This window comes from Ochotona curzoniae, unplaced genomic scaffold, assembly GCF_017591425.1.
Source record: "Ochotona curzoniae isolate NIBS_2020 unplaced genomic scaffold, NIBS_Ocur_1.0 contig_4516, whole genome shotgun sequence".
Taxonomy (NCBI): Eukaryota; Metazoa; Chordata; class Mammalia; order Lagomorpha; family Ochotonidae; genus Ochotona; species Ochotona curzoniae.
The window spans coordinates 5,080,592-5,098,762 of record NW_024466313.1 but is presented as its reverse complement, the minus strand read 5'-3'; the positions used below and the strand labels follow the sequence as shown (position 1 = coordinate 5,098,762).

Below are 18,171 nucleotides of genomic sequence, written 5' to 3'. Positions count from 1 at the left end.
TAACGGCCACCCTTCTCCCCCGACCTCTGGTGCTTTAGAGCTTTGTGTTTTGTTGCGCTCACGACTCCTATCGTCCAGCAATAAGAGGCAGACGTGAGTGAAGTCTTCTGCGATAGTCTTTATTGTGCACACCAAGATGAGGAAGAAGAAAGGGCGCCGACCCTGGCAGGCTGTCTGCTCTTATGTGCTGACTGGCCCCACCTCCGCCGATGATAGGTCGGCATCATGATCATGCAAGGTCCTGGGCGACTGGATTCGTCAGTCCCCAGTGTTCATGGGCCAGCCACGCCGCAGCTCACTGCGCATGCGCTAGGCGCCTGCACAGTACCGCGAAAGCTACGTGACTCTCCACAAGGCACCAAGGTGTGGCTTCTCTGGCCGGCGCCATTTTGGGTATGGCATGTGGCCGGTACATACGGATGCGGCTGGCAACATCTCCCCCCTTCTTATACAATAGAAAAATAAGCTGGTATGGGCCTGTCTTAGGTTGTAGACTCAAGGTGCATGATCTGTCATAGGGAGGCTGCGTAGCTTGACGTAGTGCCTGTCTTAGACCGATAATTGTCTGGGTCTGTCTTACCCATCATGGGCTACAACCATGGTGGTTGTAAAGAGCAATGTCTCGACAAGGCAGTTATAAGATTGACTACCCTCTCTCATGCAATGGACAAGTCCTGCGAGGTGCAAGGGCTAGTCGGGCGCATCATGCTCGAACTCAGTGCAATGCCATAATGGCCTGAGGTGCAGGAGCCATGATGTCCATGCTCTTAACTAAGCCTGTTGAAGCATGCTCAACCATACCATGGGGGAGTCACCATTCTGCATGGCTAGTAGGGCTTGATGTATTGCCACACGATCTCGCTGAGCTCGGCGTCTCAGATGACACAGGCAAAAAAGGCATAGGGCACAGCCTGCACACAAGAGCAGAATCAGCACAACCACTCCTGTCCATTCCTTAATATGGGAAGTGATGTTCCAAATCCAAGTGGCCAGGGTTTCAGCAACCACAGGATCCACCCGTGTAGAATTAATCTGAACAATGGCAATTCTCAACTCAGACTGTAGAATATCAAATTCTCTCATCCAATTTCCTAAAAGATAAGAAGAGAGCTGGCGGGAAAGGTTAGCAGCCCTTGAAACATTCTGAAAAGAAATAGAAGTAATACATATACCTTGCATATGCCATTGACAACCTAACTGTCCTATTTCAAGCAAAATATCTAATTGTTCTTGAACTAAATCAACTCGTTGATTGAGAACCATCAACCCTCCTTTGAGATGACTATTTATGAGAGACTGATCATGCAATGCTGTGGCCACAGAAGCACTTAGGTTGTTTAAGGCAGTGGCTGTTTGGATGACAGTAGTCAGGGCCACCGCTGTTGTGGCTGATGCTGCAAGTGCCACAGCAACCGCAGTCACTATTGCCGCAGTTATGCCAAAATCTCTCTTCTGGCGATAGAGCGTTATAGCGGAGGGGGCTTCTACAGGCCAAGGTATCCATCTAGGTAGGGCCGTTACAACAGCTAAATCCCAACCTTCAGTGGTATTCCAGCATTGCGCTAGCGCACGATGATCTTGTGAACAATTAATCTCTTTTCTATTCACATCCTTTACCCCCTTCACTAATAAAAACAAAAACGGGCTAGTCACAGAGACCGGGGTGGGGGAGAAGGGAATGATTTTACCAGAAACATTTTGGTGTATGGACCCCTCAAAATCATTAGCATCCCGCTAAAAACGGGTCGTTCCCACGGCACCACCCAATAACATGGAAAAGGGCTGGAGATCTGTGTAGGAGCCATTTTGGCAATAACCGGCAGGGCTGGATTCTGCCAAGGATATGGATAGGAAGAGGAATCTCTTATCCCAGGCACCTATGCGAATTTGGGATGTGCCCACATTAACAAAGAATTCTGACAGCCCGTTCAGGGCATAAGATTATCTGGGTTGCACCTGGTGTGGCAAAAAGGGCATCCACTAGGGCTGGACAGGGGGGCTGCCATGCACCGTCTTATAGGCTGGCCAGGTACCGTTTATCCAGGTGCCATTGGCATATTCCAATCGCACTGAGGGAGCCGTAGGTGGAGGCTTAGAACTAGCGTCCAAGGCATCGAGCAATCTCTCCAACTCACACAGCCAGGGTCGTACGGGCTCATCTAACCACATGACCACTTGGCATTGCAAAAACATACAAGAACAATTATTTACAGAAACACTAAAATTATCAGGAAACGTTTGAAAACAAAGTGTATCCTATAGGGGGAATGAAAAAATTACTCACATTCTCCTTAATATCATCATAAGGGAGAAAAGGCAAATCCAAAGAAGCATTCATAGTAAAAAATCGAGGAAACACTCGGGCTGAATGGGTGACCGGTAAGGGTCGTGGAAAAACACTCAGAACCACTCATCGTGGATCAGCAATCACGGTCCTCACCAGCGCCATACAGACCATTAGTTGTACCATCAGCCGTGTTTGCACTGGGCAGGGCACCATTGTCCTGTGGGATTGTAGGAGGAGCTTCCGATTGTGGGTCTGCACGAATCTTCCCCACATCAGATCCTCGCGCAAGCGTTCCAGCGGTTGCAGAAACGTCAGAAGGCAGTGATGGACAGGAACGAGTCAATTGAGCTGGAACCCAAACAGGAACCGGGGCGTCCTGTGGAAACACACAAATGGCTCCTCGAGCCTTCCTAATAACTGGGTCTGGGCCCTTCCATTTGGACTCTAGAACATCCTTCCACTTAACCCAAGACTGCTCTTGCGCCGTGTTGAGGGGATGACAATCTGCAGCACTGAGGCCTTGCTCATCCAGCTGTAAAAAATTGATGGTGAAAAGAGCCAGGGCTAGAGTGGCCCGAGGGCTCTGACTGGCGAGGCCAAGCGATTCCCAGGTGGTTTTTTGTTTTTGTAATAATTCCTTAATAGAACGATGGGCACGCTCTATTATTCCCTGACCTTGTGGATTATAAGGGATGCCAGTCACTAATTTAACGCCCATCTTCATGCAAAAATCGCAAAATTTGGCTGAAGTATAGGCGGGGCCATTATCAGTCTTAATACACTCAGGTTTACCCCACACGGCCCATGCTTCTAAGCAGTGTTGGATTACATGGATGGCCTTCTCCCCGGTTAGAACTGATGCAAAGAGCACACCAGAAAAGGAGTCCATGGACCCAAAGGTTTTTTCCATGGCCTGCATTACACGTGCCACAAAATCAGCAAAGGGCTCATCCGGCTCCTGCTTAACCTGCGTGATGCCCAGTTTCTCTTGCCCTTTAAGTGAAAGGGCCTTCCATGCCTTTATAGCTGCAGTAGAGATTTGGGTATACACTGACAATGGATAGCTATTTTGATCATCAACGTATTGGCCTTGTCCGGAAAGCATATTATAAGTCCACGTCAAAGCTTTGCCGCCGCGCCGTTGATTTGCGTGGGCAGTCTCAGCCAAAAGCTCCTGCCATAGGCCCTTCCAATTTAGATATGATCCCATATTAGGGAGAACAGCCTTCACCATAAATTGCCAATCAGAGGGGGTCATATTCATTCCCCCCATACGTTCTAACAGGGACAATGTATAATTGGCATGAAGACCATATTGCTTTACAGACATGGCCAATTCTCGCACTAATAATGCATCTACCTGTCTGTAAACTCTTTCCCCTTCTTCTTCTAAGATGGGGAACATATTTTGAAGTTCCCGGCATGTGGCTGCATCGATGAAGGAAGAGCCGGCACCATAACTCATGGGCGGGGCAGATGGCGTCACAGGAGGAGGGGCCATTGTTGAAATGGCTCCAGAGTCCTGAGGCCATGGGCCGAGCGTGGCCGGCACAGTAGCACCGCCATTCTCTTTCTTCTCCTTTTCTGATCCTCGTCTGTTTCCTGCGGGTTGTTTGCGTTCTGATCACTTATCCCGCTTGTACCCTTCCTCAGAGTTGGACATCTCCGAACTTGATGAGGAAGATCCCACCTTCAGTTTCTCTAAATCTGGAAGTGGGTAAAGAGGGGTCTTATCTGACAACTCTGAATGCATAGTTAGCTTCACCTTTCTTTTTTGCTTCATACCGGTTCTCCTCTCCCGCTCTGTTTCTGAGAGACTATCCTGGGCAGACTGAAGGGCTTTGTCACTCTCTCTGATCGCTTCCTTACAGCGGGCATAAACCGTCTGCAAAAATTTCACCAGAGAGACCTGTGCACCCATGTCTATAACCAGGAGTGGCGGCTCATATACCTCCAATTTATGCTCCCAGTCACCCGAAAGTTCTCCCTCTCAGAGCTCCTTACCTGTTTTTTGGCAGCAGTTCTGACTTCGTCCCATCCAAAACGAGAGGCCCCCTCCAGGCCCTGGGATTTCGGCACCAGTTGTCGCGCCCACGACTCCTATCGTCCCGCAATAAGAGGTAGACGCGAGTGAAGTCTTCTGCGGTAATCTTTATTGTGCACACCAAGATGAGGAAGAGGAAAGGGCGCCGACCCTGGCAGGCTGTCTGCTCTTATGTGCTGACTGGCCCCACCTCCGCCAATGATAGGTCGGCGTCATGATCACGCAGGGTCCTGGGCGACTGGATTCGTCAGTCCCCAGTGTTCATGTGCCGGCCACACCGCAGCTCACTGCACATGCATTAGGCACCTGCGCAGTACCGCGAAAGCTGCGTGACTCTCCACCAGACACCAAGGTATGGCTTCTCCGGCTGGCGCCATTTTGGGTACGGCATGTGGCCAATGCATACGGATGCGGCTGGCAAAAGTGTTTGTCGCTGAGTTTCTCTGGAGTGTTTTCCCCTGATTTGTTCGCCTCAAAGTCCTCCAGCATGAAGAACTGTGACTTCACTTCTGGGTCTTCCTTCTCTTACAGATTATTCCTTCTCTCATTGCTCTGCTCTGGGTACAGCTACACGGACTGAGGGTGAGCCTTTGATTGCTCCCCTTGGCCCTGCAACTTCAGATCATGTTTTGTGACAAGGTTCAGACAACTCTAGAGCTGCAACAGCATGCTGGGACACACTGACATTCACCTCTCCCAGTCCACAGGAGGTGCACACGCACAGCATGCTGGGTACAGCAGCATTCACCTCTCCCACTCCACAGGAGGTGCACACGCACAGCATGCTGGGATACACTGACATTCACCTCTCCCACTCCACAGGAGGTGCACACGCACAGCATGCTGGGACACACTGACATTCACCTCTCCCACTCCACAGGAGGTGCACACGCACAGCATGCTGGGATACACTGACATTCACCTTCCTAGTCCTCAGGAGGTACACAATGACACTCTAGTATACCACTTCACAGCAGTCACAGCACTGACACCTGTCCTGCTAAATACCCCTGAAGAATGTTTCCTATGCAAACATGTCAGATTCTTTACACAAAGTGCTCCACACTTCCTACTGCAGCAACTACACACAGTGTGGCCTCGTCCTGTGTACAGCAGCACAGGACGGACGCTGCCTTGGGGTAGAGGCATCCCTGTCATGCTAACCTCTTCACCATTTATTTCCACATCTCTGGCTGCCTGGGCCAGCTCTTCTGTAAGATGCCTCTATTCACTTTGCCCTTTTCTCTGTGCGCTGCTCATATTCTGCTTGCCAATTTGGAACAACTGTGTAGTATCACCTTACTTGAGATCTTAAATAAATGTTTTCTTTTTCTTTTTTTGGTAAGTGTACTGATTTGCTAATTTTTTTGTCTAGAAAAGTAAACCCAAAGTCAGGTCAGTAAAAATTATCTACACCAAACCATAAGAGGAAAAAATATTTTAAAAAGCACTAGAACGGAACATTCCGCATATGAGATAACAGCCCAAATATCTACCGTGTGTTAAACATAAAAAAGAGAGAGAACATGAGACTGAAGAAATAACTGAAGGGATAATGAAAATATTTCCCAAAACATCAACTTACAGGTTCAAGAATCTCAACTCCCAGGAGCATTAATGGCAAAGGAAGGAGGGAAGAGAAAGAGGAGAAATGGAAGGGAAGAAGGGGAAATGCAAAACACAGCCAGAGAGAAAAATAAATGCATTTATAACATCAAAAGATCTGGCTCAGCTCTCATCAGGAGGGACAGAGCCAAGGCTCAACAGCATCGGCACAGTGTTCAAAGAAAGCCGCCAAGTCAACAACCTTCATCCACTTAAAACATTCTCAAAATGAAGGCAAAGCACATTTCACTCACACCAAGGCTGACATAATCTGCAAGCTTATGCTGCAAAATATAACTTTCTCAGGTTGAAGGCAGGTAATTGTTGCTTGGAAACAAACAGAATCCCAAAGACTTGTGAAAAGGTAACTATGCGGCAAAATAAGACTGCTTTTTATACTTCATAAAAGACATGAGGGCTGGTGTTGTGCAGAAGCAGGTCAGGTCGCTGCCCTGCAATTCCACACCCCATATGGGCACCAGTGCAGGTTCCCTAGTGCTCCACTTCCTAACCAGCTTTCTTCCTGGGGGAAAAGCAGCAGAGAGGGCCTGGCGCGGTAGCCTAGCACCTAAAGTGCTCACCTGGCAAGCACCAGAATCCCATGAGGGCACTGCTTCTAATTCCGGCTGCTCCACTTCCCATTCAACTCCCTACTTGTGGCCTGGGAAAGCACTCAAGGATGGCCCCAAGTCTTGGGATCCTGCACCCCTCTGAAAGACCTGGAGGAATCTCCTGGCTCATGGTTTCAGATCAGCTCAGCTCCAGCTGTCGCAGCCGCTTGAGGAATGAAACAGGGGATGGAGGATGTTTCTCTCTGTCTCTCATCTCTGTATATCTGCCTTTACAATAAAAATAAAATAAGTATTCTTTTTAAAAAGAAAGGAAGAAAAGCAGCAGAGAACAATCCCCAAGTGTCTAGGTCCCTACCACCCATGTGGGAGACCCAGATGCAGATCCTGTATCCTGGCTCCGGCCTGACCCAGGGCTGTTGTGGCCATCAGAGGAGTGAACCAGAAGATGGGTGACTTTTCTATTGCTTCCTCTTCCTTTGTAATTTTGTCTAACAAATAAATCTCTTTTTAAAAATTTTTGATGGTATAAAACAACAATAATCCGCTGTGGGGCACACAATGTATACAGAATTTAAAAATTAATATGTTACCAAAAAAAAAGATTAGAAGCTGGATAAGTGGAACTACCTTATGGGATTTTTACATTGTGGAGTGGTTTCTAAGGACTGGAAGATGTAAAGATGCACATTGCAATTTCTTAGGAAACCATCAAACTATTATAAAAAGTCACAGCTAACAAAGCAATGAAGGAGATAATATGAAATTACAGAAACACCAATCTATTGCAGAGGGGCTGCGGGGTGAGAGAAGTGTGATTGTCTTCTTGAAATTGTACCTATGGACCGCATGAAATAAGCTCTTTCTAGATTACTTTAAACTTTAAGAAATAAAGTACTAATTGAAAATGTCAGGAAAGGAAAAATGTACAAATATCTGATGCAAAAATATACAACTTAAAAACTGCCCACATGTTAGATTCATGATTTATAGTAGCTTCTGCCTCTGGGGAAATAGGAAGCGGAAAAGAATGGAGCTGGAAGAAAAAGACTTCCCTTATGATGCTGTTATTTTATACCTGTGTGTGTGTAAATACTAAAACAGTTCATAAGTCTAACTATAGTAAGTACTTGATGTTTGCAATACTATTCTGTAAATATTCTAATCATTGTTAATATCTCAAAAAACATGCTCATGGGATTAAAATCTTATGATTAATAATAAAAAAAAAACAATGAGACAAGCCAACTTTAAATAACATTCCCACATATAAACCCACAGGGGCTGCAGTTGTGCAAAATGGTGTCATCACTACTGAGTGAGATGCCCTTCCCAACTCTGATGCTCTGAGGTGAACTAGGTTTGTTCACAACACTTGATCCTGAAGGCCATCTGTAACACTTCCAACTCAGTGTCCACCTCACCTCAGTGTCCACTCACCTCAGCATCCATTCACCTCAGTCTCCTGATTAACAGTTCTGCACCAGTGATGCCAACACCATCATATACTATACAGTTCACGACACGATTTGGTATCATAGGGAGATACATCACTTGAAAACATGAGGCTTTTTATGTGGAATAAATGACTGTGTTAGAGTCAGCGAAGTCAGAGTCCTGAGGGATCCCAGGCACCTGGGAGTCTCTTCCTGTTGGGGTCAGGCAGAACCCTCAGTGGGATTCTCTGGTTGAGGCAGGTAGGATTCAGATCAGAACCAGACACAGTGCAGAGCAGAGCCTGACCTGGTAAACCTGAAGTGTCCAAGTCCACCTCCTCCCTGCACAGCTGGACACATGTGACACAGTGTGACCCCTGTCCTCTTCCCTGTGACGATCAGAATCATCCTCTGCAGGCTGTGTGCCCACAGCTCCCTTTCTCTGCTGCATCCTGAACCACAGTGGAGCTCCATGTGGTCTAAGCCCCATTGTCAGGCTGTGAACCTGCTGCTCAGGTGAGGGTCAGGATGAGGCTCCTGCAACTGCTGACAGGACTTCCTCATTCCCTTTGTGCTTCAATCTACTCCCCACCCCTAACCCAGAACTCACTTGGCCAGAAGTGCACAGAATATATGAAGTGATCTGATTATTAGAAAATACTGGATGTGGAGCTGCTCTTGTTCTCCCACATTCTGATGGAGTTTTCTCCATTCCACCGAGACCACCAGACAGCGCTGACCAGGCAATCTGGCTTATGGAGCCCAGGTCATTAAGGACAGTGTCCTGCTGGCTCCAGCTCCACGATCCAACCCTGTCGCTGAATCACTGCTACGTGAAAGATCTTCACCAGAAACCGTTTATCCAGACCACCTCCTTCCTTCAATGGTTTCTGAGGCTGTATTCACAGGTTCTCAAGTGCTTAAGGCCAAATAGTCACATTTGTTTCTCAACTTTTTCATCATCTGAAAGGAACAAATATTACATTAACAAGCGTAAGTGCAACAATTCCGAATGTCCGCAAAATATTTCCTGCAATGATACAAATCTATCTCTCATAATGGATTCTTTAATAGTTGAACAATCTATCAACTGATGTAGAAATGTCATTTCTGCGAACCCACCGTGAAAATCTGCATCCACACAACTTCAGCTTTCCCCATGAAATGGTGTGGGGCCTTTCGATTTGTCACATGTACTTAATTCTCTATGGAATGTCTTCCATACACCAGTGATTCATCGAAAGTTTGTCAAAAAGGTTGTTGCACTGCAGGAACCTGCTGTGGTGTCTAGGGTAGCAGAACCCTCAGTGGTGGGTGGGACTCACACTGCTGATGTTCATTGTTTCCTATTCATGGTCCTGCTTTCCAATCTCCTGAGTGGGCACCACTGCCCAGACTCCCTGGTGCCCTCCTGTGTCTCCTGGCAGAAAGGAAACAGGTGTTTTCTTGGGCTCCGTGTCAGCTGCTGTCTCAGCAGTAACAAGGGTCCCCCATTCCCGTCAGGACAGACTCTTCCACTGCCAGCAGTCCCTCTATGACTGTGCTCTAAACTCCATCTCCAGATCCCCGTGCTGTGCCCCAGCTCCCTGCTGACTCTCACCCACCGCCCTAGGTCTCTTGCTGTGCAGTGCTCTCCTGGCCCCTGCCACCGGCTCCACTCCACCTCACGAAGTAGCTGTAGGGGTACTGATCTGGCGGCAACCAGTTACAGGGAACTTTGGGGTTAGCCTCAGCGTCCAGGCAGGAGGGAGCCCTTCTCAGGACCCAGCCCAGATTCCTGGGCACAGGATGCTGCTTCCCACTATGAAGATGGCATACACCTCCCAGCTCATGAGTCTGCAGGGAGGTCAAGCACAGCCTTCAGGGTTAGGGTTGGGTTAGGGTTCGACACAGGAACGTGTGTGACTGAGGACATGGATGTAAAAGGAGGATCGATGTCCCCAAGCAGCATCTGAGGGGACACCAGACAAGCACAGGACAGAGGCTGGGTCCACCATTGATTTGGCAAACAGAAGACAAGACTGGGCCGAGAGTGTGGGACGTGAGACAGAGGCGGTACAAGGCATGGGGCATCTGGGATTTGAAGGCACTGGAGGTGGACTCACCCCACCGAAGGGTAATGAGGAAAAACCACACGTGAAGCTGCACTGCGCATGGAGAGACTGTCCCAGCCATGCACACCATGAGCCTGGCAACCAAGGAGGCCAAGTACAAAGGCCTCTTACCCTGGCCATCTGCTGCCTCCCACCCCACCAGAGCAGTTGTGGCAGTCAAACCTGCCAGCAGGCTGCCTCTCCCTGAGGCGTCTGTGCTGTCCCTGCTGGGAGCCCCCATCCTCTGTGCCAGTGCTCACAGCCACTCCTGTGTGTGGTTGGCAGACATTGCATGGGATTCATCCTGCATGGCCCTAAACCCATTCTGACTCAGGAAAGAGGAGCAGGGAAAACACAGAGCCCAGGGGCACTCTGTTAGGGAAACGTCAAGCAGGTGCCCTGCAAGGACACAGGGATATTTTCATCATCCTGGGGCAGCCAACAGGCATTGCACCTGGTGCTGTTCTGACTCTCCTCCTCCACAGACAGGCTCCTGTGGACTCCTGAGAGCTGATGGAAGGACCCGGGAGACAATGCATGAGGTCTTGGAGGTTTATTTCAGGTGAGCACCAGCACCCACCAGGGCGAACTGGTGACACAAATCCAGACCTCCCATCTCCTCCTGGGTGAAGGAAGGACCCCTGTGTGCCCTGCAGCCTTCAGGGCACATGATCCTGAACAGTGTAGCTTCTCCCACTGACTCACAGATGTTCCCATCACAGTCTCTACATTTGCACAGGGGTCCGGAGGCCAACTGCCACTTTACTGTGGTTGAGGTTTTTCAGGGATTTCTTGTTGTTTAACCGTGGTAATTTTAACGGTTCGCACGTTTGTGGCTACCCCGAAGAGCAGTGCACAAATTAAAGCACAAATACGACCAAGGATCACTCTCCAAATGTAGATCGGTTCCAGGCTGCTTCTTATTTCACGGACTCTTCTGGGCGGAGGGCCGCTGTCTGAACTCCCACCAGGACCAGTACTGAGGCACAGTGGGGGACTCCAGCCCACATGGCAGTGGCAGTGCTTTCTATTGTTGCAAACTCCTCGGAAGCTGCACTTCTCAGGGGTGCAGTCATACTGCAGTTCAGCCATTGTCCCATTACATTGGAAGTTGATGCAGAAAAGCCCGTCAGCACAGGGAGTGCCACTTCTCACGTGTCCAACATCACTGGCTCCTGTCGCACGGTGTCGATCTAACCCGAAGCAGTAGACATTATCATACATAGTCTGGTGGAAGGAAACATGATCCTGCAGCTTGGGGACAGTGCTGACATTGGTGCACTGCAGCCTCCCACACTTCTTGTGCAGCGGAGTACACGCACCATGTAGAGTGCCGGATAATGTCTAGAACAAAAGCCAAATCGGAACCCTATGGTGTTCACGTCATAGCAGCTGTCATGACCATTATGTGCACCTTCGCCAAAGATCTCTTTGCAGTGCATATTGGGGTCACTGCAGTTCCCGTGGTAGCAGTAGCCCTCCTCAGTGCACGGTGTTCCATCTTGAACATAAAAATCATCAGGGCACGTGAATGCGGACCCGGTGCAGTATTCTGGAAGGTCACATGTGTTCATGATGGGTCTGCAGAGAGTTCCAGAAGGGGAGTAGGTGCAGTTTGTGCAGCATTTTTCTTTATTACAAACACTTCCAGGTGAGAACCGACAGTCATTTTGACAACATGGATTGGCATAACACTGCTTAAAGGAGCCGCAGTCACATTGCTCGTTTCCTTCCACCTCGTAGTTGCCACAGCGATCCTGTAGCAGGGTTTTATTGTAGTAGGTATAGTCCAGAAATAAAAGCACGGATGTGTAATACCCAATTGCATAATTTAGCATGTGAAGGAACAGTTGCTGAAGGAATCTGTCAATTGGAAGGATTGGTGCATTAAACAGGTGGTTCTTCTATTGCATGCACAATAAATAGAATCAAAATGCAAACCCATGAATCTCCCATGGCCCTGGGCACTCACAATAGCTAATTGTAGGTAATGTCGGCCTCGGTAGGAAATAAACATAAGGTGCTAGTGACGCCGCATACTCATTAAACGAAGACTTGATCTACCATGTTCTCGGGGTCATGTGGTGTCATCCATGTGGATATATCCGGACGGAACATTTCAAACTGAAGATAACGATAATAAAGGTGGACTGGACCTCCTGGGACTGTAAAATCACTGAAAGGTATCACTGGTTCTTGTATATTATATATGTTTAGAGCAGTAATATAAACTCCACTATGAATTGTTTTGAGAAGGCCGTCAAGAATATTGAATGTACGCAGCACAAATTCCACAGTTCTTGACATATTACTGTTGAGCACCCGAAACATGCCATGAGTAATCTGAATGTGAATCTTGAAACGGATTGGATGGACAGGATACCCCCTAAATGAGAACCTGGGAGCTCTTAGGCGGTTTGCCTCAGAGAGCAAGAGGTCTGAGTCTTTGTTTTGTTCCTGTCTGTATGGGGTTGGTCCTGTAGTGTTATAGTCGGCCACTATCTGAGAAACAACGTGTTCAAATGTGTGCGAGTCCTGGAGGGGTTTGATTTCATAGGTGAGGTCATCCAACTTCATGATACCTGACAAGCCTCCATAGCACGCGTCAATGGTGACAGTGGACAGAGGGATGTCCTCCAAGTAGCCAAAGTAGTAACAGTCCGTTGGAATGTAAGGGTAGTCCATCTGCAAGGCTCCTTGGTCATCCTGGGTCATCATTAGCAGGTGTCTGGGCCAAATAAGCTTCTTGCTCCGAAGGTGGATGACGTGTCTTTGGCCCCCAAAGTGCAGGCTGTAGAAGACCCAGCCTGACAGCTCAACACCTTTGCCAGGGTGCATCTCCTTCCTAGGAATCACCACCTCAGATTCAGTGTAGTGCCACGTGGGACGGCCAGGGGAGCACAGGCCGGCAGGAAGCACACAGAGCCCCAGCAGGAAGAGGGTGACCCATCCCACTGCCAGCATCATGGTCCAGTTCAGAGATGTGTCCAAGCAGCCGTGTTAGAGGGAGGTTCCTCAGAGAGCCAGGTCTTGAATCATCTGCTGTGGCCTCCTCTCTGCCAGGAGACACTGACAGAGGACAAAGGGCCTCCCCAGGCTCCCAGCAGCCTCAAGAGATTGAGTAACAGAAGCAGGGCGTGGTAGGGGTGGGTCTGGGCTTTGTGACAGCTGGGGTCAAAGGGCCTTGCACACCATCAATAGTTATCTTTGATTTTGGCCAAGTGCCCACCCAGGAAACTTTGATGCTAGCTGCCCAGTGTCTAGAAGAAGGGAGCCCACGCTTGGGCTCCACTAGGGAGAGCTTGGCAGCGCTGGAAAGAGGGAGCAGGTGTCTGCAGAGACCAGTTTTAGCTCTGGGCTTGTTCCTGCGTGACATTTGTGAGGCTCCTGCACAAGGGCATGGTTTGCTCTGACTGTTTCAGTTCCTTCCTGCCCTGGTGGCCCCATTACTCTGAAAACAGAATCTAGATTTTCTCACACAGACTGCAAGAAAGGGAAAGAGACTAAGCAAAGTGATAAACATAATTTCCTTTCCATTTTTTCAAAATCTATTTATTTTTATTGGGAAGGCAGATTTGAAGAGAGAAGGAAAGACAGAGAGGAAGAGCTTCCATCCGCTGATTCACTCTCCAAATGGCCACAATGGTTAGAGCTGAGCTGTTCTGAAGCCAGGAATAGGAGCTTCTGAGTCTCCCACACAGCTGCAAAATCCCAATGCTTTGGCCCTCCTCTGCTATTTTCCCAGGCCATAAGCAGGGAGCTGGAGGGGTAATGCAGCAGCTCCCTGCATGTGGGATCCCAACTCTTGCCAGGAGAGGATCAGCCTGTTGAAACATCACACCGGGCCTTCCTTCCCACTTTTGTATTCTAATGATTTCAGAGCATATCACAACCTGGAGTGTCTGTTCAAACGGACACATAGAGCCTGCTTGTGAGGTCTAACACTGGCATGGAGAAATCCAGGCATAATTACTAAGTCATGTGGTCCCCATGGTCACACCAGAGGCTCAGTATACAATGGCATACAAAAGGAGTGGGAGTCAGTCTGCAAAGGGGTGGGTGGTTACTACACAAGAGGTGGGAGTCAGTCTGCAAGACAGGGAGGGGGAGTCACTGTGTGAAGTGTGGGAATCAGTCTGGGGGGAGCCATATACAAGGGCTGAGAGTCACTCTGCAAAGCGTATGAGTAATTCAGGACACAGCAAGCATGGGAGACAGGCTGAGTGGACATCATTCTGGTGTGGAAATACTGGACTCCCTGGATGTGTCTTTTCCCCTTCCAGATTTCACCAATGGTTTCTGGTTACTTAGTGGTATGGAACACCCTGTTATATCTTGCACATGATAAAGTCCAATGACCATGCAAGTTTCTCAAGGACCCATAAGCACTGACCCAATTTCAGATTCACAACCAGCTTCAACTGGACTCACAGCCCCTCCTCCAATTGCACTCCTCTAACCCCAGACTGTCCTCACTAAGCGGGGCAGTGGCTTTGGAAGTCCAGACCCTGATACCCTGCTCACCTACCAGGGAATTAACTTTTTCCAGTTATTTGTCCCCAATTTGTTCATTTATTGAAAAGAATAGGGACCCAATTGGGGAGGCAAAATTTCTGACATTAATGAATTCAGGAGTGGTCTACTATGTGAGCACTCATAACTTGAGTACCAACGGAAGGGGTATTTGAGCATGCCTGTCCCTGCAGTTGGACCAACATGGTGTAGGAGCCCTGGTCAGTGAGTGTGCCTGGGGGAGTCCTTCATGCTGTAGGAGCCCTAGTCAATGATGGCTTAGAGTTAGTTCTTTATGCTGTAGGTGTCTTGGTCAGTGAGCATCCCCAGGCGATAACTGCTCAAGGGTTAGTGCCTCCTGTTGTGGAAGCCATGTCTGTGGCCATGCACCAGCTGGCCCTTCACTCTGTTGGAGCTGTGAGGATGACCCAAAGTGGTGAAGTAGCCTCTGCCAGCAGTGTTTCTGCTTCCTAAGCTCATTGTGGGGACATTTCCCTCGGCGGCGCAAGTCACTTGGACTCTGGGGAACTGCTTTTTCCTCTCTCAGGGTGAACAGCTGAGGAAAATTCAACACATTCTGGAAGATTCAGCAGCAGGCTGAGATCTCCGGATCTCAGGATCTCTGAGATTCTGACCTCCAACATTGTGACTCTCCTTCCAGCCTCTTCCTTGGCCTCTTCTCTCCCTAGGCTGTCCCTGGTGCCTTTCACGTGAGAGCACAGCTAAGAGGGGCTGGGGTTCACGGAAGATGTGCCCTTGTGTGCTGGTTCACCTGGGCTCTGCTCTGTTTATTTTCCTGCCTGAGAATTCTGTCCCCTTCTGATTGTTTCTGAGCTTCTGTCTGCGACACTATGGCTGCACTGGCCTTAATTCCATGAAATGTGCTGATCGCTTCCATGTTCTGCTTCATATCTGAAACAATGCCATTCTTTTTGCATGCTATGTTGTAGCACAGAGATATAAACTACCCAGAATGAATCTGATACAGGTTGAGAAAGAGCAGTGCATGAAAACCTACAAAACACATGGTTTGGGGAGATTTGTAAAGATTTGAATAAATGAAGGAATGCATACTGAACATGAATTGAAAAACTCTGGTTTTAAAATGTTTATAGTCTGATTTATTTTATTAGAAAAGCAGAGGCCCAGTGCAGTAGCCTAGTGGCTGAAGTCCTCGCCTTGCATGCACCAGGATGCTATATGGGCCCCGGTGCGTGTCCCAGCTGCTCCACTTCCCTTCCAGCTGCCTGCTTGCGGTCAGCTAATCATTCTCACAAGGCTCCCTCGGCTCTGTGTCGGGCAGTGTTTCGTTATAGGCAGCCTGGCTTCATCCATGAGAGAGGATCATGTTGGCTCCTGCTTCCTGATGCTCCCGGGGCAAGATCAGACAGCCCCATTGGCTCACCTTGTGATGCTGGTTGCAGAGCCCTGAGTTGGCCGAGGGTGACCCGTGGACACACACCTGTTACAGCACCTGCACCTCTCTCAATACTATCTCTACTGCACCACCTCAACCCACCAGGAACCAGTCACAGGCCCACCCTCAGGCGTCATCCCACCAGTCACTCCCCAAAGGCCTCCTCTCTGAACACTGTGACTGGATTCAGTTTCCTCGTTTCAGTACCACTGACAAGCTGGTACCAAACTTCTGAGATGGGGCCAATATCATCCGGTAGCAGGCGCTTGTGCAAGGTAGACCCGAGAAGAGGGCTTCTAGTGTCCCCATGCTAATGGAGGATGCCACCCCGTGGGGAAGAAGCAAAGTCACAGAGAAAGCCCTGCAGTCTCCACACAGAGAGGTGGTTGTGCTCTGCGGCCTGTGGGTGTCCCAGGGCAGCTGCTGAGCAGGGGATACCCTACTTCCTGCTTCAAGTCCTGAAGCCCACATTAAGCCAACATCTTAAAAATTACTGTACTCACCTCTGATATTTACTGCCTGGCCCTGGTCCTGGTTGCAGGTTCCTGCTGTGCCAAGACCTGCCCTGCTGTGCTGAGGACTCTCCCAGTGTACTGAGGGACCCCATTGTGCTGAGACCCTCCCTGCAATGCCAAAGGACCCATTGTGCCTAGTTAGCCCACTGTGCCTAGGGAACCCACTGTGCAGGTGCCAGGGACCCCACTGTGCTAAGGACCCCTCAAGTGTGCTGGGATCCCACTGTGGGAGACCCTCCCTGCTGTGCCAACAGACCTTCTCTTTGTGTCCTTCTCTTTGCTGCCATGTCAAACATCCACTTAGCAGAGATGAGGAAGCATGGGCATGGTCCCGAGCTGAGCATCTCCTTATGCTGCTGAGGTCAAAGCAACCCTGAGACCAACACCAACCCCAGGCCTCCCAAGGCAGTGAGAGATAGAGACCCCACCCTCCCACCCAAGGAGGCTACTGCAGAAGATCCTGACACCTGAGCTGCGGGGCTGCCCTCCCAACCAGGAACAGAGCCATGGATGGCTTTGCACTGAGTGCCACACCAGGCTGCCTCCTTCCTGCTGCTTGTAGCTGGACCTGGAGAGGTGAGTGGTTTCATCTGCTCGGAACCTCAGTGGCTACAGGGCTTGACTGTGAGGGACCCACCTGAGCACCAAGGAGTCTCAAGGTCTGGGGCTGCCATGGGGATGCCTGGACCTTAGGGCTCCCAGACACAAGGAGGAAGGTGGGCAGTCGGAGACCCAGAGAGGCTGTGGACACAAGAGTTGCCTGCCCCAGCTGGTTGTGCAATGGCTTCTCCCTACATCCTGAGCCTTGTGTCATACATGTGACATGACAGCTAATCTGGCCCAGATCCCCCTCGTGCCAGCTGTGATATGAGGTGCTGCGACTGACCCAGGTCTCCTCACATCCTATACATGTTGTGCTGGATCTGACCCAAGTCCCCCCGCATCAGCTGTGATGTGAGGTACTGGATCTGGTTCAGAGCCTCTTGTGTCCCATACACAATGTGCTGGATCTGGCCCAGGTGCCGTCTGTCAGCTGTAATGTGACATGCTAGGTCTGCCCCAGTTCCCCTCATTTCAGCTGTGATGTGTGATGCTGGGTCTGGCCTGGGTCCCCTCACTCATGCCACAGCCACCCGCCTGGACACAGCAAGGAGCCTACAGCTCCACAGAGGGGCCTCCCACTGTGCAGAGTGTAGGAAGAGCTGTGTCCCAAGGCCACCTAACAGGAGCAGAGCCAGGAGCAGCCACCAGGTGTGTTGAATGGTCAGGGCCTCTCTGCTGTGCTCTCTGAGGACCCCAGGCAGCTCACTGATGCCTGTGGATTCAGGGAAACAGACAACAGAGACCACACAGTGGGTGACGCTGGCTACCTCCCCATCAGCCTTTGCATGGACATAAGGGTCTCAGTATCCCAGCCCAGGGGAGAGCCTGCAGGTCCATGGCTAACTGGAGGGGTGTGACTGAGGAGTCTGTGAGGACATTCATGACAGCCAGTGCCCAGCTGCCCAGTAGGCACATGTCTTGTGTGGCAGACAGTGTCCCTCCTGTGCCACAGGCCAAGGGCCCACCCCAGGAAGCAAGAGGAGCACAACCTAGGTACTACACAGGGCTACACAGAGCCCAAGGGGACAGTGGAGACATCCCAGGGACCAGCCAGTTTGCATGAGGACCACAGCTGGCAGGGGTGAAAGGA

The 18,171-nt window shown here is 49.8% G+C and overlaps 1 protein-coding gene across 1 annotated transcript; it reads right to left on the bottom strand.

Annotated features, from left to right (window-relative positions):
* Nucleotides 1-10,574: 10,574 nt before the first annotated feature.
* LOC121160651 (disintegrin and metalloproteinase domain-containing protein 29-like) lies at nucleotides 10,575-13,001 on the bottom strand. Its single transcript, XM_040986613.1, is given in 4 exon segments — nucleotides 10,575-11,362; nucleotides 11,365-11,826; nucleotides 11,829-12,032; nucleotides 12,617-13,001. Coding segments are annotated over 4 exon segments (1,617 nt in total). The 3' UTR covers nucleotides 10,575-10,796.
* Nucleotides 13,002-18,171: the final 5,170 nt, after the last annotated feature.